Here is a 19,719-nt window from a genome sequence, read left to right as displayed (position 1 = left end):
CTTTTTCGTTGGCTTCCACAGCTATTGCGTTAGATGTTCCTTTAGTTGGTCGCAAGTATTCCATTCCAAGACTTTTGTACAGGACCGCCTACATTGTGATGAAAAGGAATGATTTCATTGTAGAAATTGATAAATAAAAAAAAACTTGAAATAGAATGCGAACAGTAAGATCGTCAAACATAAATGTTTGAAGGACATAAATGACGATCATTTAAATAGATGAAAAGGTCATACGAAAATCATTTTAATTATTGAAATTGATAACTGAAAAATATCTGAAACTTGAATTTTTTGCTGAATCATGCATGGTGACTTTAAAATGTTTAAAAACCTTTTATAAATATTTAATTCAGTAGAAGATGGAATTACAATATAAATACGGTATCATAAATACTTACATTTAGACTTAGTTTTGTCTCGTGGAATTTTTATCATCAATAGAAAAAAACAAGGAATGTTATTCTACTTTTGTGAACTTCCCCCTAAAGGCTAAAGTTGAGTTTTTGTTATGTGCTTTTATTTCATAAAAGATGAACCCCGCAATTCGCTTTTTCCTAACACATCTGAGTGCTGTCTTTTTACGAAGCTTCATTATATCCGGTTAGGTATCAATTTGCTGATTGCAGCATATTTACCAGACATCATTTGGCGACGACAATCTAGCAGCTCAGTTGTCATTTAATAATCGAATGAAAGCTATGTACCAACATCTATATGTATAATGTGATCAACTCAATGTATGGTAAGTCAATTGTATTTGTTTATCAAAGTTTATGTATTACTTATTCGACGCTAAATTCTTTAACTGAAGGAATGCGGATTTTGAGAGCAAGGCGACCTCATTGTGTCACACGACAGTCTGATATTTGAAGAGTCTGACATTTAACCAGCAATAATTGTATAAGTTAAAAATGTTGTCAATAGCTCGTGCATGTTACCACAAAATTTGTGTGATTTTATTTTGACAACGATCTCAGTTAATGCCGACTTACTGCGTGTCATTAAATCTATATAATGTGGCATGATCGTTTATTCATATACAAGTGTCTCGTTTGGCTTTCACACGAATGTACATTAATAAACATACACCGTAAACTAATAAATGCCTTATCGGTAAATTAGTTATATAATTTATATATATATATTGATAGAGTGGTATGCTTCAACATGGAAAACGGGCATTTCTATAGAACAGCACAGCTATTAATGATGTATTTTGATTTGATCTGGTTTGCCCCTGTGTAAGCACTAGTTTTTCCGTTCAAACATATTTACTATAACATCTGTTGCCTAACTAATCATGACATAAAAGCCATTTAATTGAATAAGGAACAACAAACGACCACGTAGTTGATTTTTGTATTTGCTCTGTTATATGAAGAGAGCGTTTACATATGATATCAGATATGTGTGAAGCTAGAAGTTAATTAGTAAAACGGATTTCCTTTTCGACATGAAGCATAAAAACAATCATTTAAGTACTCATTTACATTTTTGCTTCCAAAGCTCTTTTCCTTTTATTTTTATTTGATTTTCTTATTTCAGACACTCTCTTGGAAACTTCATAGCAAGCAAAATTCCATTGAAGCTTCATTATAAAACACCACGTGTAAGTGCATGCTGACTCATCATTGCCTAAAGGGCAATGCTCAATTAATTAGTTTATAAAGTAATTTGTATTTACACTCGCAGATACGTGTCAGCGCTTAAAAATCAAATAAATCAAGATAGTTACATGAAGATGTGTAAAATTTTCAATCTGCAACAAAAAGTTTGCGAATTCAAACGAATGCAGATACGCGCATTTGGATTTAGTCATTATTGATAAGACGATAATTGAAAGTGTCGATGATGTACTTAAGACACATGTTGACTTTAGCATAAAGTATCTTTATGGAATATTACATGCAAAAAACACATCATTTATTCAAGTGGAATCTATTTCTAAATTACTCTTCATAGTTTTGTAGTACATGAAGTCGAAACATTTTTTGATACATGCATTAAAGCAACAAGGTACGAGCGCCAACAAGTGGGGCTTGGCAAATAGCAGTACGTAAGATGAAGTAGATTAACGATTACTATTTAAATATTATTATACGCGCCAAACGTACATGAATAATTTACACATTCGTTTTGTAAGAACGAAATGCGATTCTAATAATAAGAGTAATTATTTGCTATTTCTGAGTATGAATATAGTTGCCCAATATAAAACTTTTAACATGGCCATGGATAAACAATTTTATTAATAATAACGTTTCGTCTTTAACTTTAGACGTCATCAGATTCAGATTGGAATATATACATATGGGAAGTTAGAAAGCATATATATGCTAATTATAGAATACTTACAGAGTGTTAAGTTACAATATATAGTGATAACAGTGATGTGTGATTTTGTGTTAAGGGAGGTTTAAGTTTGGAGATTAGGAGGCTTTCGTTGATGGATAGTTCGCATGCATCAGGAGAGGAGGATATAAGTTCATGTTAAGAGTTTTATGTTTGGCAATTATATTCGTACTTAGATTCGCTTTCCGCCTGGCAAACCGTTGTCACAATTATTCGCTATACTTTGCAAATATTCTGTATTTAGTATTAACTAAAGTCAACATACTAACAGGGACTTTTTTAAAATTGTGTTAAAGTTCAAGGTAGCATTGCAGCTTTGTAGTTATTTTCTAGATTCAAAATTATTTTTTTTATTTTATAGCTAGATATTGTTGAAAATGGCTGGAGAAACATGCTTCACAAAGAATCAACTGCATTTTTTCCGTATTTGTCACCTCGCAACAAACATTTTACCTGCTCAACTTCGCATTATCTTTGTTGACCTGTGGAACAAATATTTCTCAAGCCAAAACGGGACTTGGTCAAATACTTCAATGAATGGAGCTATATTTTTCTCAAAAGAATCTGAACTAAACAAAAAACGAAACAGGAACATGTTGAATGAAATGAAACATGGGGACATAGAAAAATGGGACTGTACTATGCTGTTTTATGGTATTCTTTACTCTTCTTCCATTGGTCAGAACTTGTGTCCCTCCATTCGTGGCTACGTCAATCATTTGCGGGATTTTCGCAACAAATCTTTTGCTCACGTTAGTAAAGGTGAACTGACAGCATGCGACTTCCAAGCTGCTTTTAACCAACTGCTTCAAGCTCTTGTAAGCTTGCAATGTGATGTTTCTGCAGTGAAGGAAGTTCGAAATTTGAATTCTTTTTCAACGGAGGAAATTTACGAATTGAGATCAAAGTTAATGATGGAGAAAGAAGCCCAAGCTAAAATCGATTTACGAATTTCGGATCTGGAGTCACGAGTTGTCGTTCTGGAAAATTGTTGCTGTAAGTTTTCGAATGATGACGATGATGTATACTCAAATCTAATTGTTGACGAACACACTGCTCAGAACAGCAATGTCCGCTTCAAGATTTTACCAGATAAACCAAAGCATAGAGTAGTCAAGCGCAAGCAAGTCGATGATACTGTAAACAGTTTGCATGAACTAAGAACATTGCATGATGGAAAAATAACAGGTGCGTTTATTGTTGGTCATCCTCTGTCTGGTAAAACAGAATGTGCTGCAAGTATTGCAAATATCCTTGTGAATAAAGGACTTGAAAATGTTGCCATAATGAATGCTGAAACAGATGAATGTTTCTTGCACTCACTGAAAGAATTAACTAAAAAACTAAATTGTCGCACAGCCAGTTTTCCATCGCTTGAAAAAGCAACGGTTCGATCGCAAATTGAGCTTCTTTCAATGCTAATTAAAGAGAAACTCCTTGGTTTGTCTTCAACGTGGCTGATCATCTTGGATGGTGTTTCAATGGAGACAAAAGATCTGTTAGACTATCTTCCTCGTCCAGGAGAGCAAGGTAAGGTCTACTACCAAATACTTGAGCATATTTTTACAATTCGAAAAAGAAGTAGAATTTCGAGCTGCCTTTGTGTAATGCCTCCGAGGTTGAGACGGTTCTTGAACTAAAAAAAACGAAACGTAAAATCGTCAAAAAGATTCCCGATAAAGTACACTGCATGACTAGGTCGAATAACCCTTTCTTTTTGTGTTTGTTTTTTTATCAGTTTTCCGTCTTGTTACCAGTTTTTCGGTTTTTTAATACTTGGCTGGATGAAAGTTGACAAACGATTTCTAACGCAGAATTAGATACTTTGCCCTTATGTGCACTGAGCGGGTAGAATGATTAAATCACTAAATTGTCAATATTCTTATTTCACAGGATCTGGCCAGATACTGGTAACAACATACGACCATTTTATTGTGCCCAAATGTCCTTACACTGTTTCAGTTACAATGGATCAACTGACCATTGACGAAACAAATATCCTCATGAATTCACTTGTGGGCGAAACGGTGACAGAATTGGCCGAGGTTATCGGGGAAATATTAGATTTCAATGTGGCTTTTATGGTGTCTGCCGTTAAAAAAGCGAACCAGATATCAAGAAGGCAGAATTCAACGTTAGTTGATGCTCTACATCAAATGATAAAAAATGTGAAAGAGTGTCATAAAGAAGAAGATTGGGCTTATTTTATTGCAGCCTTAGACGAAGTCGCGCAAGCAAGAATTAAAACTGTTTTGAAGACCTTCATTGCACGAAGTGGTCTTATCAAAGAGTTTCTTCAAATATGCACCCTTGCCAGAGGAAAAATCGTTTCCCTTTCTGCAGTGTCAAATTTTCTTACAAGTTCTTTAAACTTTGAAAAAAGCGATGTGGAGTGTGCAATTAAAAACATCTCCTTCGTTCAAATTTTGGATGGAAGAAACATACGCATTAATCGGGTTTTTTATCAGCTATTACTTGATTTGTTTACTCCTGAACTCGGCGATGAAAAAATGGTTTTCCGTTTGATGAAACTTTGTCGGTTTTTTACTGCTAACTTGTGTGATCCCGAAGTTGCTAACATGTTTAAGGAAATGTCCTTCAATATTATGAAATACGTTTCTTTTCTTGATGTATCAAAGTCTGAAGAACTTAAAATATTATATTACGATCTAGGGAAAGCATTTTTGTGTGTTTCAATGGACTATGCCTCGGCTCTGCGATACCTGACAGCGGCGATGTCGATATTTGAGAAATCAAATACAACAGAACATCCAGGATATGCTCGACTTTTGAACATTTTAGGAAATGTGTTACGGCTCACAGGCAAATTGGAAGCAGCCAAAAAATATTTGAGAATGTCGTTAAAGCTTTTACAAAACAATTCTGGTGGAGACGCAAGTGAAGATTTTGCAAATTGCGTAAGCAGTCTTGGCTTGGTATTTTTAGCTCAAGGTGAGGAAATTTTAGAATGAGAGTTTTCGCCAAGCAATTTTCAATTGTAATTGCAACTATGCTAAATGTGTTATGTAAAAAAATGAACAGCAATAATGTACTGGAATTTACATTACGTGACCAAAATTGCAGGCTAGATACTCCACAGTACTGCTCAGAAGTAACTTTGCACTGCGTTCGCGTTCTATTTCCGTCCCATTTGCATTTTGAATGCGGCCGGAACGCGTTCCAAAAATATAAGGAGACGCGTTCTGAACTCGTTCCCGACCATTCAAATAAACTCGGTATGTCATCGGAAATTTCCGAAATTGAACACTTGTATAGCGAGTATAAATGACACATGTTAACGCCGAAATGGTAAAAATCCGTGTTTATTGATCAGTTTTGTAGACAAAAGCTCATCAGCATATTATTAGTTCTAGACATACAATTATTAACAAGCTAATGGAAAATATGCCTAAATTACCGATATAGCTAACGAAGTTCTATGTGAAATGTATTTAGTCGTGTTATGTATCGTCATAATAATTGGTCTTTTGATCGATCCTACCATAAAATTCGTATTATTGCTGCCACAACTGCTTATTTTTGCTTTGCGGAGGCCAATGTCCGTATTCTTAAAACACACTTTCACTGAGAGCGACGAAAAAAATTCCGCTCCTACTAATCCAAGAAAAAGTATTTCTCTCATCGATGACAAAATTATTGCGAATCGATGGAGATAAAATAACGTCTTAAAATAATTTTGAAGCCTCACTAAGTGAATGTAAGCGTGAGTAAGCTGTTACAATTCGGTCATAACAGTTTGAATTATTTCGAAAACAAAGTCAAAAGCATATTCATTATTCAACAAACAATCTGTTGCATATCATTAGCCGTTATCACAGCAAAAAAAACTCAAATTCAAATTCAAGTAACCGTTCTACGGCGTTTTCGGTGATCATTAAGGGAGGTTTTCAAATATGCTCTTCAGAGTGATAACTTTTGAAAACGCTGGTTTTGTGTTTACGTGTGGACGGGCGAAAACGGAGGTTTTTGAAAACGATGACGTCAATAATTGAGTCCAGTCTCATGATTGAAAGGAATAAAAACATCAAGCGCAAAACTTACAACCTTTTTCTTAAGCGTCAAAACTCATTTTAGATGTAATTTTCAAATCATTTGTTTTAATTTTAAAGGTTTTGTGAATTTACTAAGTCAAAGCATAGAGAAATTGCTCAAATAAGTTAATTATTGTGTAAGTATTTAATCATTTTCATTTGCCAAAACGATTTAAAGCTTCGCTGACTCCCAGTTACCCGGGCTCATGTAATCATTTTTTCTGATGTATCTTAGCTGACAACAATTGTCACTGAGAACCGACTTGTAAAATTATCGGATGAATGGGCTTTAGACTGTTAAAATCCCAATAAAAAAGTCTATAAGCTAGCAAGATCTAAAAATAGAAATTACACTGATAAGACAGGAACAATACTTATTTCTAAAATCAATTCAAAGGCCTATTCAATTAACACTCGTGACAGATCATTAGCGTCATCATTAAAAAGCTATCATTTAGGTTTGAAATATTTTTTGGTTTACGACCACCACGCGGAGCATCGCTGATGCTTCCAGTCTTTGAGTAACGCGCAAAGAAACGACATATTGATATTGTAGAAATGTTTATACCCTCTTCCTGGAGCAATTGTTTCATTTCGGTCTGCCTTACGTTCCGTGATTGCAAAGCAATCAACCTTTCTCTCGCATATATTCCGAAAGTTTTCCCATTATAAGTAAAGCACGTGCGGTAAAAAGTGTAAACAATATGAGTTATGACGTTTGTTCTAACTATGAATAGTAATGACCAAGGGCTGCGCAATACTATCCAATGATTACCGATCAATAATCGGATGCGGCCAAGAACGCGTTTCGATGTGCGTTCCATCTAAAGCCGAACGCAATTGGAACGCAAATTGAAAGCAACTGGAACGCATTTTGGAAAAATCCGGATGCGTTCCGAACGCGTTTTCGGTAAACTTACTTCTCAGCAGTACTGTAGAAGCAGTCCCATTTGTATTAAAGTGCCCCTTTCGGCAAAAATTTTTAATAGCGATATTAAATTTAAGTGTGATTTTTAACGAATCAGTGAAAAAAGTTTTTAAGTTTGTCAAATCATTCCATTTTTATTGCTATTTAAAGTTAGCAGAAATGTTCCTTTTAATGGACATTGTCCGTCGTTCGAAAAGTCTTGAGCGGCTTAACTTTTGTGACGTCATGCAAGGGATTCCTCAATACAAGATATATATACCAACTACCTTGGATGACGTCAGAATTTGGCTAGATCCAGATTTCATGCCACGACACGACAGACAAGCTCCATAACAAGAAGAAAATTTGACCAAATTGAACCAATTTTTCCATCAATACGTTTGATATTACACCAAGTTTTGCTATCTCTAATAAAAGTTTTTGCTGATAGGGGCACTTTGAAAACGAGCTTCATTAAATTCCTTTTGCTTAGTTGGTACAACAAGATGGTCGGCATGACGTTATTCTTTATTTATTAAAATTCCATAAAAGTATACTTGGTACATAGATATTCATAATTTGTTTGACAAGCAATTTCTAATTTGGAGGGAATGGGAATAAATGTTGTTGATTGTTTGAAATTTTCTTTATTTTTATGAATCAGGATTCTCGTCTCATGAGAGATCGAATTATAACAATCGATTTGAGATCATACTTTCATGAATCATCCATTTAAGCGTTCGTTGTGAAAGACTTAAAGCATAAAAGACATGCATGTGCTATACTAAGATCTACTGCATTTAACGTTAGGAAACATGAAACAAGCAAGAGAATTTCATCACCGCGCTTTGTATATTCGTGAGCAGCTCCATGGCAACGAACATGTTACAACTGCAGCGAGCCTGAATAACATTGGTGGTGTTTATCATGAGTGTGGTGATCTAGCAAAGGCAAAAAGTTACTACTGGAAAGCTTTGGAAATTAAAGGTCGTAATTACGGCTGGGATTCTCCACACATGGCGAACAGCTTCAACAACATTGCTGAAATATCGCACGAACAAGGAGAATTTCGTGACGCAATTTTAATTCACCAACGAGCGTTGAAGATACGACAACGTCTTCACGGTGATGATCATCCTGATGTCTCCGACAGCATGAATAATATAGGTGTAGTATATCGAAAACTTGGAGAGTTGACGACAGCTAAAAAGTACCACATGAAAGCTCTTGATATACGGAAAAAGGTGTATGGTGAAAAACATTTGGAGGTAGCTTCCTCGTTATGCAGTCTTGGTGAAATCAGCTATAATGAAGGTAGGCAGTCATAGTTCTCTTTATCTTTGTAAGATTCAGCAGCAATTCTCGTGTTATTAAAACTTTCAGATCCTTGCATGTTTTTCTGTGACCAAAAAAATTAATTCATTAAACTTTTCCAAACCATGCAACCCTGGAACGAATGCTGAAGTTATGTTACAAATACCTTACATATACAGTTCCTTCAAACAAAACCTCTTGTGTTGTCGGTCTTTTTATTGTGGGTATGTTACTGTAAAATTCCGTGTGTGGGTTTCATGTGTGCAAAATCCACTCCTGATTGTAGGTACATCAAAATCACACCCTAAATATGGGCAGAATTTATAAGAGATATGGCGTCTAACCCTTATCGAACTCAAATTGTTAGCTGTTATAAGTTCGTCAAAATAAACTGCCACTGAATCTTGTTCAGCGAATTATCACGATGCGTATGGGGTAATATATTTTTAAATTTTGAAGTAATTATAAGTTCAATTTATCGAGCTTGTTGTCTACGACCAAATTACAGATGCTTTCATCAAGTATAAAAATGTTGAAAGGCCTTATTATTATGCTGAATAAACTGAATTCACTGGTATTTTCGTTATTCGGTCAAAGTCGGTTAATGAAAATGTATCTACCATAAGTATTTTAAATGCTTATTTACACTTATTGTCTATCTATTTGGCTTTGCTTTAAAGTGGTACTATGACGAAAACTGAACGTTAAAAAATCATCGATTTTAGCATTCAATAGTTTAAACACATATCAATTATTGCTTTCGTAAAATTTAAGCAAAAATAATAGTATAACGAGGGAGTTATGAACATTTGAAATGTCTAATTTTCATGTCCGCCATTAAAATCGGCCATTTTGAATATTTGCAATCAGCAAAGGTCTGTGACGTCATAGTCTTAACACAGCAAGAAGCGCACATTGGAAAGTATACAAAGTAATACATAAATAGAGCAAAAAAATGTCAAATTCATCGAGATCTAGCTCGCTTTCTGAGTCCTCGATCGAGACAAACGCATTGATTTCTTCATCGGAATTCATGACGGCAAATTCGGACGAATCCAATTCGGAAATTTTGCCATTTGCCGATAATATTGAACCGCTTGCTTCGCCCGATGAAATTGCTGAGTACGAAGCTGCAGTCGCAGAAGAACGGCAGGTTGAGGACATGCTGCAAGATCGTTTTGATGCCCGTGTTGATGTTACTTCATGGTAAGATGTCATTCTTAGTGTGTTACTTTGATCTGAATCGTCTGCCGTTAGCTATGATAACTTTATGGAAACATACAATTTGGCCAATATTAAAGGTGTGAATGTGGCCATTGTTCGTTGGATCTTGTTGTCAACCCTCAAGAGTGCCGATGCTGCATGGAATTAGAGCAATGCCGTGGTAAAATGTATCAGTTCGAAGTCGATGAAAGGAAATGCATTTTGGATCACCCTGGTTTTAACGAAGTTTGCCTGAACGAATTTGTTCTTCAAGCAGCTTCGTTAGGTTTAAAGACCAAAGGTCATCGCAGTTATGCGACCGTTTTTCGAGATGGTCAAAAGACCAGAGAGGAGTAAGCCTTTTTCTTTGTGAAAATTCTAAAAATAATATTTTGTGCGCCTGCATCTATGATTACTTTTTGAAATTTATAGGTTCTTTCGAGCAGTATCGTACAGACAACTCGTGCGTCTTGTATGGGACTTTACAGGCAGCTCCAGACATTTGCCACTGCCTTGTTGTTGTTACAACAAAATACGGACGACATTTCCGAACAATAAGTGTCTTCCTTACAAAGGATTCGAAGAGGATGAGGACATATAGCAATGTAAAAAGGTGATGGAAAAAGCTATCATAGGTGGTATATTTACAAAATTTACAAATATACATTTATATTATTGACAACTGCCCTTCTTGTGACCTTTCATAGGCTGCACATTTCTTGCACAATGGATTTCTTTTTTTAGCTGTATGCTCTTGACCTGTACCAAGCAAATCTTGTAATTCTTCATCTGTGCATGTGGGGGGACAGTCAGTGTTAAGTTTACGTTTTCGAGAACGAAACAAGGTAATTGCATCAACTTTTGCTTGCTTTTCAGAAAGCATCATGTGCATTGGCTCTGGAGTGTGTCTCCTCAATTCATTTTCAACTTCTTCAAGCTTTTTCCTTGGAGTCTTCAGCAAAGTGTCATAAATTTCTTCAACATATGCTTCAACAAAATTGGTAAATAATCCATTAGTGTGTTGTAAATACAACACATGCATTTAATTTCTCATGCTCATCAATTAAACTCACAGAAGTTGCTTCACCTTAACATTTCGTACAGTTCCTTCTCCCTCCTTATACTTTGTATATGTGAACCGAAGACGAGTTTCGCCATCAAGTGTAGTCTTGCTAGCCCTCCGCAAATTAAAGTTGAAATGTAATGCTGCTAAGATGGACCTACAATGAAAATTATTAGTTAACTTTATTTCATTATCACATATTCTTTGTCTTGAATTTTATCAAACTGTGAATAAGAGAAATGAATCATTTTTGGTGCGAAATGATTAACAACTGAATGGTATCCCTCCAAACAGCTGGTCTGGGCAACAGAAGATGCTTGTTTGATAGCTTTAACAAGTTGTAACTTGTGCTAACCTGACGCCGCTCTCTTGACGTTGTTGGTGTTGGCGATTTCTTCCAAATAGTAGGTACGGCACCAGGTTTGAGCCGTCTAGTCATACCACCCAAATGGAAAAAACGCTCAAAACAATCATCCGAGAAGTGATTCGAACAAATCATAAATCGAGTTTCGCGCGAACTCGGATTAAAGTTTGCGCGCTTCGTCTCAACAAATTTAACCCAAATTCTTCTCAAAGACTCGTCGTTTGGGCTTTTATGTAATGAAATGCCTGTACTTCTATCAGACGTATTACTGCAATCTTGCACGACACAGCGTGTTGAAGGCATGTTAAAAAATTGAGTTATACAACCTTTTATATCTCTATTTGTATATAGTGTTTTATTGTAAACAGCCACGAGTTAAGACTATGACGTCACAAGCACCTTCCTTCTTGAAAATTCAAATATGGCGCATTTTAATGGCGGCTCTTAAAGTACAAGTTTTATCGCTACGTAACTCGAGCAGCATTAAATACATTGCGCTAAAATTTCGCCAGAAGAGATTTTTTTACATACACTATTAAACTATGAAAAAAAAACGGGAGGCAAAATTTTCGTCATAGTACCACTTTAATAAAGCTCTGAATGATACATGTCAACAGAAATTAATTAATATTACATAATATTACAAAGCATACACATACACAACATAAAATGATTGGAATTTGGTATTTCAGAACAACACAAAATGTTTGCAACTTGTTTGGTTTAGCAGGCACTATTTTTAAGTGTGGTGAGTGGTGTGGCAGTGTGGCTGCAGGCTGAGAAAATTGTATCAGGGTTATTTTATATCTCAGAGGTTAAGCAAGACAAGACAGTTGCTGAGATCAAACCTTTCGATAACACTCTATGCACTGCCTTTACTATTGTATTTCTTATACACAAATACTTCAATCAATTTTGTAAACCCCCACAAATATTAATTCTGTGACTACTAGCAGAAGTTCAAATCATCAAGATAAAACAAATAGCAATTAATGAATTAAATGTTTCAAAAAATATAAATATATTTTCAAACCGTGTACACATCAATAAGTTTAACACATTTGTGATTGTATACAACCTGATTCAACAATGCATAAAATTTGACGTAAAAGTGTATCTTTCAATGTTTTTAATAATGAATGTTACATTAAACAAAATCTCATTATAACAAAATCTACTCATGAAAATGTTAAATACAATGGGATTTGATATGTGACAAAATTTCCTCATAATAAAAAGGACAATGTTTTCAAACATTTGTTGTTCAGGCTACGCAGATGTACGCAATGCGTACCTATTTTTGAATTTTTGAATCAGTTTAAAACAATGAGGTGTTTGCTAAGCTTCTTTATTAAGTTTTTTATAAGACAAAAATCTATGTATTGCATTTTAATTCTCATTAAAAGCGTGTCATATAACAATGTTATTTATACATATATGTTGCTGCAATATACTTATATATTTATAAAAAAATGATAATATCTTGCAATTATTCACAACACTGTGTTTGAGCACTTTTTTACCTTGAGTACTTTCTATTCAAATTTATATGTTTATATAAATAAATCAACAATATTAAAAACTCCATTGAAGCATATATATTTGCTTACCTTTCATATATAGAATTAAGTGTTTAAAGATTGGTAATCCAAGCATTACATTGTTTAAAAAAAGGTTTCTCCGGATTTTATAAATAATTTTATAAATTCTCCGGATTTTATAAATAATTTTTGAGTCAACAGCTAGCTGTTGACTCAATATTCTGCTAAAACACAAGCCGTTTATACTTTCCACTTGAGAGTTTAATAATTCATCAAGTTTTTCTACATACACTTAATTTTGTTAAAATAAAAAAAATTTCCGGATTTTATAAATAATTTTATTGAGTTTTTGACTCGTTGCTTCCAGCCTTCATCAGAATGAGGAAGTTATCTATTTACAGTTGCTTTTAGCTTGTAGACGCTTAGAGCGTCTAATTGGATTAGCGGGTGAATTAATGTGATTGGATGGGGTGAAATGCGCTGCCATGGGTTTTGGTGTATTGTGCATGTGATTGGTGTTGATATTATTAGAGAACGAAGCAACGAGTCGAAAGCTCAATAAAATTATTTATAAAATCCGGAAATTTTTTTTATTTTAACAAAATTAAGTGTATGTAGAAAAACTTGATGAATTATTAAACTCTCAAATGGAAAGTATAAACGGCTTGTGTTTTAGCAGAATATTGAGTCAACAGCTAGCTCACTTTGTTTTTGGTAAAACTAGAAGCCATATGTAGTGATGTAAGACTAACTTCTAACCTTTTAAAAACAAATCAAAAATAACCCTAAAATATCCTCTTACGTATTTGTGTTCCAGGAGATCTGGCAGCAGCGGAAGAATTTCATATCGAAGCTTTATCTATCCGAGATCATCACTCTGTTACGTCATGGCATCCTGACGTCATCAAAAGTCTGCACAATCTTATGTTGGTATACACTGCTGATGAAAAATTTTCATTAGCAACAGCATATGCTTATGAGATGTTTAAGCTCTGTGAGAAAGTTCACGGATGTCGAGATAGGAAGACAGTCGAGGCTTACCGAAAGCTGACAAACCTATCGCAGCGTTCATGTCAAGGGCGTAGTCATTATTTGTATTCTACAGTTTACGAAAAGATTGAAAGATTGTCTTGTCTATAGAGCCTCAGACATCAACAAATAATAACAGATTAAAGAAAATGCTTTGATCTAACTGTTCAGTTTAGTAATATTCCTTTTGTTGAGTTTATTTGTAAAATTAGTAAAAAAATAATAAATAATTGCTTAAGAGTTGTTTTGATAGATGGCAAGTAAGAAAAGATGCTTATTGTATTATGAGAGTTCAGCCTTGCTCAATAAATCGGAATACTCATTTAAAAAGATCTCTCTTTTATTCTAGTTGTCCCGCCTAAATGAGTTGACACTTTTTGTGAGAGCATGCACACGTGGCTTACCTTGATTCAGTCCGTCCATGTAATCGCTTCAAAAATAAGACCGAGGGTATCTGAAATCCTTGATATGGGTTCCAAGTAGCATCTATTTTTCATTTGTTGCAAGCGGGAATGGCATAATCAAACGTGCAAAGATATCAGCAAGGGTTTACAATATGATTTTCAAAACTATACTCTTTATTTGTACAATTTTGAAAGAAAAGATGCGTGTAACATGTTCTAAAGTCATTTTAAATGTTTTTGACCTTTTACTGCCCCGAATGTGTGTTCTACCTTATTTTGAAATCAGTTTGTTCTTTACGTTGTTATTTTCAAATAAATCAGTAAACTTTTTAGTAGCTCTACAGCATGGAAAGACAAGTAAACAATTAAATCAATTAATTCGTCTTAACAGACACTAAGTACCTTAACGATATTGTTAACGTCCCAAAACCCTGTAATATTTCGTCTTTATGCTGCATAATCATCAAAAAAGCAAGATAAATATCAACTTTGGAAGTTTATTAAACTTTGGAAGTTTACTGATTCAATTTACGTCGTTTAGTCTTTTTATGCCGTTTTCTTTGCCACCGAAATTCGCTTAGAAAAACAATTCCCCTGCCATCGGTCGGGCACTAACTTTAATTTGCATGCCGCTATACATTTTCATACCCTAAATTAGAATTTACTTGTTGTCACGCGTATAAGCCTGCAGTTTATTAGCATTTCGCCATCAAACATCAACAATTTTTGCTGTTATGAAACATGATTGCCACCATTGTTCCCGTGGTTACTTCATTTAATTTACGGTGATATTACTAGTTCCAGTTCCCTATGTGTCTTATTTTTGCTCGGACGTCAACAACTTATGCATATTTGGTAACTTTTATTCAATGTTTTTTGTAGAAAATACGACAAATTACAGTTAAAAATATAAAATATCATACACTTCACAAAATTTTTTTTGATAAATATAATACTTTGCATTTAAAATTCATGAATGTCGTCTAAATTCCCACAAGTGCTTTCGATGTTCTAATCTTTATTGAACTCTCTTCATCGCCTTTATCTGATGTATTTTCGTAGTTAACACAAAAACATAAATCCGTGCAGACTAGGTTAGCTTTTCTACATGAATATCACATTCTTGTACCCCCCATCTTACGTTGGCAGTCCACGCCCAGTCAAGAATGAGCTGAAGCTGGAAGACGATACGTCATCCATACGATCTCAATACCTCTGCTTGAAAGCTGACACTCGTTACAAATTGGGAAAGGAAGAGTTATTTTGGGTAAAAAAGACAGTGTCTAAGAACACTGTCACATGTTGGTGGCAATAGTTCATTTGAACATTTTCCTCCCTAAAACAGTGTGTATCGGCATTCATCTATATTGTCACCATATAATAGGCAAGTGAATATGTTTAGAACATATTAATAGTTGTTTGTGCGAGGGCAGAATCATACACCATTGCGGATGACAAGGCGACACAGTGTCCAAAAGCCGTACAAAATGCTATTGAATCATGCTTGAACAACCAGAAATTTGTCTAACAGCTGTTGTTAAGGCTATAGATTTGGGCGCTTGGATTTTCCCTTTACTGCTAACGTTGATCAGATCTTGACATAATGAAAAAACATTAATCGCGAGCTTTTGACCAACTTTAACATATTCTGACAAATCCGGGTCTCCTGAAAACCAGCATCCACGCCTAAAATTGCACAGAGTTGGCATAACAATTTTCCTTACTCTCATCATTTATGTCTCAAAATTTACACTCAAATTGCACAGAGTTGGCATAACAATTTTCCTTACTCTCATCATTTATGTCAGAAGCAAGGGGAGGCCAGTTTTAGTACCAGGAGTTGGTACTAGTACGTAGATCGCCCCGTAATGTTAGCGCCTTCTTAAATACTTCTTTCATTAAAGGTCTTCATCTTATTGCAGCTGCCTTTTCAAACATCATGTTTGAAAAATTCAGTTTCCGTGTCCATATCATTTTGCAAAGTTTCTGTTTCTTGATTTAAATATTTTTGTTCCACCGTTCCTTGACAAAGAGTTTCAACGTGCACAATTTCGCTTTTGTTCCATTCTTTTCAAATAAAGAAAACAGTTTGAAGGAATCTCTCCCGCAATCTCTCTTTCAAACAAAAATTTCTATGATTGGACGCATTTGTAAGTTTAATTTCTGCGACTGTTTTAACAAACTCAGCTTTTATTCTCTTCATAAAAAGTTTTCTCTGTTTATAAGCAGTCTTTTCTTAACGACTCTTTCGCAAAAAACTTTAACGGATTCTTCGTGTTTGGATGAGTATCTATCTTAGTTTTCAGAACCACCAGCTTTCTTCTGTTACATTGCTGCGTCTAAAAAAGCTAGTGTATCGTTCGTAACACCGTTTATGATTCCTAACCTCTAAAGCTACAAAATATCTATCAGGCGATTGATTATATTTTGGCACGACATTGTTATAGTGATAATTTAACAGTTATCAGTTGACGATATTATCATAGAAGCGAGAAAATATCAATGATAAAATAAACTCGTTACATATTGTTTAATGCAAAATCACAAAGGAAAAACTTACTGTAGCTATTTGGTTTATCTGTTTTTGTGTATTAGGAAAAAGAAAAAGATTTTTTGTTGTCCGTGTGACTTTTTAATACAAAGATGAAAAGAAATCTTGCAAATATTCCTAACAGTGGCGTCGCCAGCTCCATAAAGTGAGGGGATTTTATTCATATAATGGTATGCTGGTACATTTGCCGGTATTTGCTGGTATATTTTTTTACAAAGGAGAGCTGGTGTAATATGTTTTTCAAAACAGCCTTACAAAATGAACTGTCTTTCTCAAGCTGTTAAAATTTTATGTAATTTTTTTATTTCCTTTGCCTATACGCTTGTAAAAGTTTGTAAATGATTTTTTGAGTTAAAATCACAAAAGAAAAGAGATTTCTTCTGGAGAAATTAAAACCATTGACCTTCACATATACTCATGCACTGCTTAATAGTCCAATTTACTAATTGATTTGGCTACAGGATAATGCAAGGCTACCTAAGAAAACTTTTAATTTCAAACATAAGCTGGTACTAAAGTATTTAGTTTACAAATAACGCAGTAAAAACATAAAGGCAATTTTTGTAAAAATGAAAAACAATTCCAATTTGCTCCTGAAGTTAATCAAACCTAGACCTTTTGCTTATAGTTGTGCACATTTTTCAAATGTATTTGTACAATAAAACAAAAAGAAACTTACAATGCTTCAGGAGGGGATCGAACCCTCGACCTTCGCATATACTCATGTACTGCTTATAAGTACGATGCACTAACCGACTGGGCTACAGGAGCGTGTATGCCCTGGCTTAAAATATCTTATTATTTGATAAAAATTAGTACTTTAGTATTTAGTTATAAAAATTACACAACTTAAAGCTTTATTCGCTATTTAGAAATGACGTTTATGTATCGACAAGACATTACGAAGTAACAACCTTTTTAAAAACCTTACAACATCTAAATAGTTGACTGGTTCCCATAAACTTTTAAAAAGAGATAAGCAATAAAAATATTAAGTCCATCAAGACAGCAAGTCCAGCAAGTTAAACTTAAACTTATATTAAAGCAGTAAATTTGATTATAAGAAGTTGATATATTTATTTACGATCATAAATGCTACTACACGCGCGAGAAAATACTCTAGTCGATTTATACTTAATGTAAATTGCAACTGGGATATTAGGATGAAGCGAGGTTTTTTAAGTGTTACAAGCTTTTCTTTGCTATGATACATGCTTATAGTTACTGAAAAAATAAGTATTATTTAACAAACCTAGGCATGTAATTTATGGAGAAAACATTTAGTCAGCAATTGTCCAATGCCATTATGCCATTAATTTTTGGTTGTATTAAGTGCACCTGTTATACATTGTTTACAAAGTACATCATGCAGCAGATGTATACGTCCTTTTACAATACAATCAAGAAACAATTAAAATATGATAGTTGATTTCTATTACAATTTTTCGAAAAAAGAAAAGATTGCATTTCCATAAACACATTACCCTAAAAGAATTCAATTACTGCGCTTGAAAAAGCACCAAAAGAAATAACAGGCCCTGTTGCAAAGTGTTTGCTCGGTACCTAATGACATCATGATTTCAAACATCTGTGGCATCATTATCAATTTATTATAGCATGGAAAAAGTTCTCTAATATAAGACGCAGACAGTACGAGAAAAAACTTTTACCTATTTTCAAAGGCTTTCAAAACTTTGAGCAGCTTGGTCCACATGCTGGCGTACAGAAGACTTTTAAAACTTGGACTTTTTGGCATTTTCGTATTTTTGTGATAAAACTTAGTTCCAAATGCACAAAGCAAAAAATGAATGTTTTAAAAATCTCGCACTGATTTGCACGTATACAAAATTACATGAAATTTTGATAGCTTGGGAAAGACAATCAATTTTTGTAAGCAAGGTCTGTTTTGAATGAAATATTACAGCAGCTCTCTCACTGGTAAAAAATGTATTGGTAAACATTTAACTGCCAATTAAAATTAGTATAAGTGCTATTGCGTCTTGTTATAGAGGTTCAATTTTTTCATATATATGTCTTGTAGACTATACGTAGTTATAAACAATTAGCTCATAACGGAAGCCATGTTTGTCTTCTTAATTTGCATACGTATCTCATATTTACTTACTAATGTGTATTATAGTGGTATATCAAAAATATCAGGTCAAGTTTAAAAGTTGAGAAGATATAATAGTAACCCGTCCTTAATCATGTCACTCATTGACCATTCTACATTTATAGTTCAAATAGTAGCTGCACACATAAGACGAACGAGCACCAAAAAAATCCAAACTGCTTTAGACAGCATAATTAATAAAAAATGTTAGTTGCTATTAAAAACTCATAAAAATCTGATGGAGAGATCTTACAATTTCTCGATTGCAGTCATGGTTTGTTCTATTTTGTTTTCATCATTGCATGGTCCGTTCTGTTTTTTGTTACAGAGTTTTAGATGATTAAAGCATGTTTTATTTTACAGAAATTGCAGTACATTCAATATAATTGACTGATAGGGCAGTAAATGTATTAAAGGTGAACAATTTATGAGAATTAACAGAAACATTTGACGCTATAATTATGACTTGTGAACAAGAAAAAGTAATTCCACGTTAGGAAAAATAAAGAGAAAGATATTTAATTTCTTGACGTTAAATTAGAGCGAGATTGGTGATAGCGCTACAATAAATTTTTGCAGCTTTCAAGTTTTTCAAAAATGATGTTCTTAAATTAATAAAAAATTTTCGAAAGCATTCTACTCATAACTTTTTTTATCTCGCGACGGAGAGCAGGTCTTGTCCAGAAAAAGATAATGGAATTGAGGCAAGGGTTCATTGACGAAATTGCTACACCCAACTTTGATATTGACGTAATAAAGGCAAGCTCTTCTTTTCAAACTCAATAGTTGCAATAATGATACAAACAAGAGGCAAATAACACGAGAC

At 34.1% G+C, this 19,719-nt stretch overlaps 2 protein-coding genes and 1 non-coding gene across 4 annotated transcripts; 2 read left to right on the top strand and 1 right to left on the bottom strand.

The window, feature by feature from the left end:
• The first annotated feature begins 610 nt into the window (after window positions 1–610).
• On the top strand, window positions 611–14,155 carry LOC124455672. 2 transcript variants are annotated; one of them, XM_047006311.1, is made up of 6 exons: window positions 611–742; window positions 1,546–1,609; window positions 2,714–3,882; window positions 4,246–5,304; window positions 8,122–8,625; window positions 13,614–14,155. In XM_047006311.1, the coding sequence occupies exons 3-6, from the start codon at window positions 2,730–2,732 to the stop codon at window positions 13,934–13,936; spliced, it is 3,039 nt and encodes a 1,012-aa protein (XP_046862267.1). In that variant the 5' UTR covers window positions 611–742; window positions 1,546–1,609; window positions 2,714–2,729; the 3' UTR covers window positions 13,937–14,155. The 2 variants fall into 2 exon arrangements, with proteins under 2 accessions (XP_046862267.1, XP_046862268.1); XM_047006312.1 differs by lacking the exon at window positions 1,546–1,609.
• Window positions 9,647–10,432, top strand: LOC124455673. Its single transcript, XM_047006314.1, has 3 exons — window positions 9,647–9,831; window positions 9,927–10,181; window positions 10,261–10,432. Exons 1-3 carry the CDS (start codon window positions 9,659–9,661, stop codon window positions 10,427–10,429), a joined length of 597 nt encoding a protein of 198 aa, XP_046862270.1. The 5' UTR covers window positions 9,647–9,658; the 3' UTR covers window positions 10,430–10,432.
• Window positions 14,156–17,461: 3,306 nt separating the features above from the next.
• Trnai-uau lies at window positions 17,462–17,551 on the bottom strand. Its single transcript is given in 2 exon segments — window positions 17,462–17,497; window positions 17,514–17,551. It is a non-coding gene; the product is annotated as a tRNA-Ile (tRNA).
• Between the last annotated feature and the right edge of the window lie 2,168 nt (window positions 17,552–19,719).

Source organism: Xenia sp. Carnegie-2017, unplaced genomic scaffold, assembly GCF_021976095.1.
Source record: "Xenia sp. Carnegie-2017 unplaced genomic scaffold, XeniaSp_v1 HiC_scaffold_4, whole genome shotgun sequence".
Lineage (NCBI taxonomy): Eukaryota > Metazoa > Cnidaria > Anthozoa > Malacalcyonacea > Xeniidae > Xenia > Xenia sp. Carnegie-2017.
This window is presented reverse-complemented; position numbering and strand designations above follow the sequence as displayed.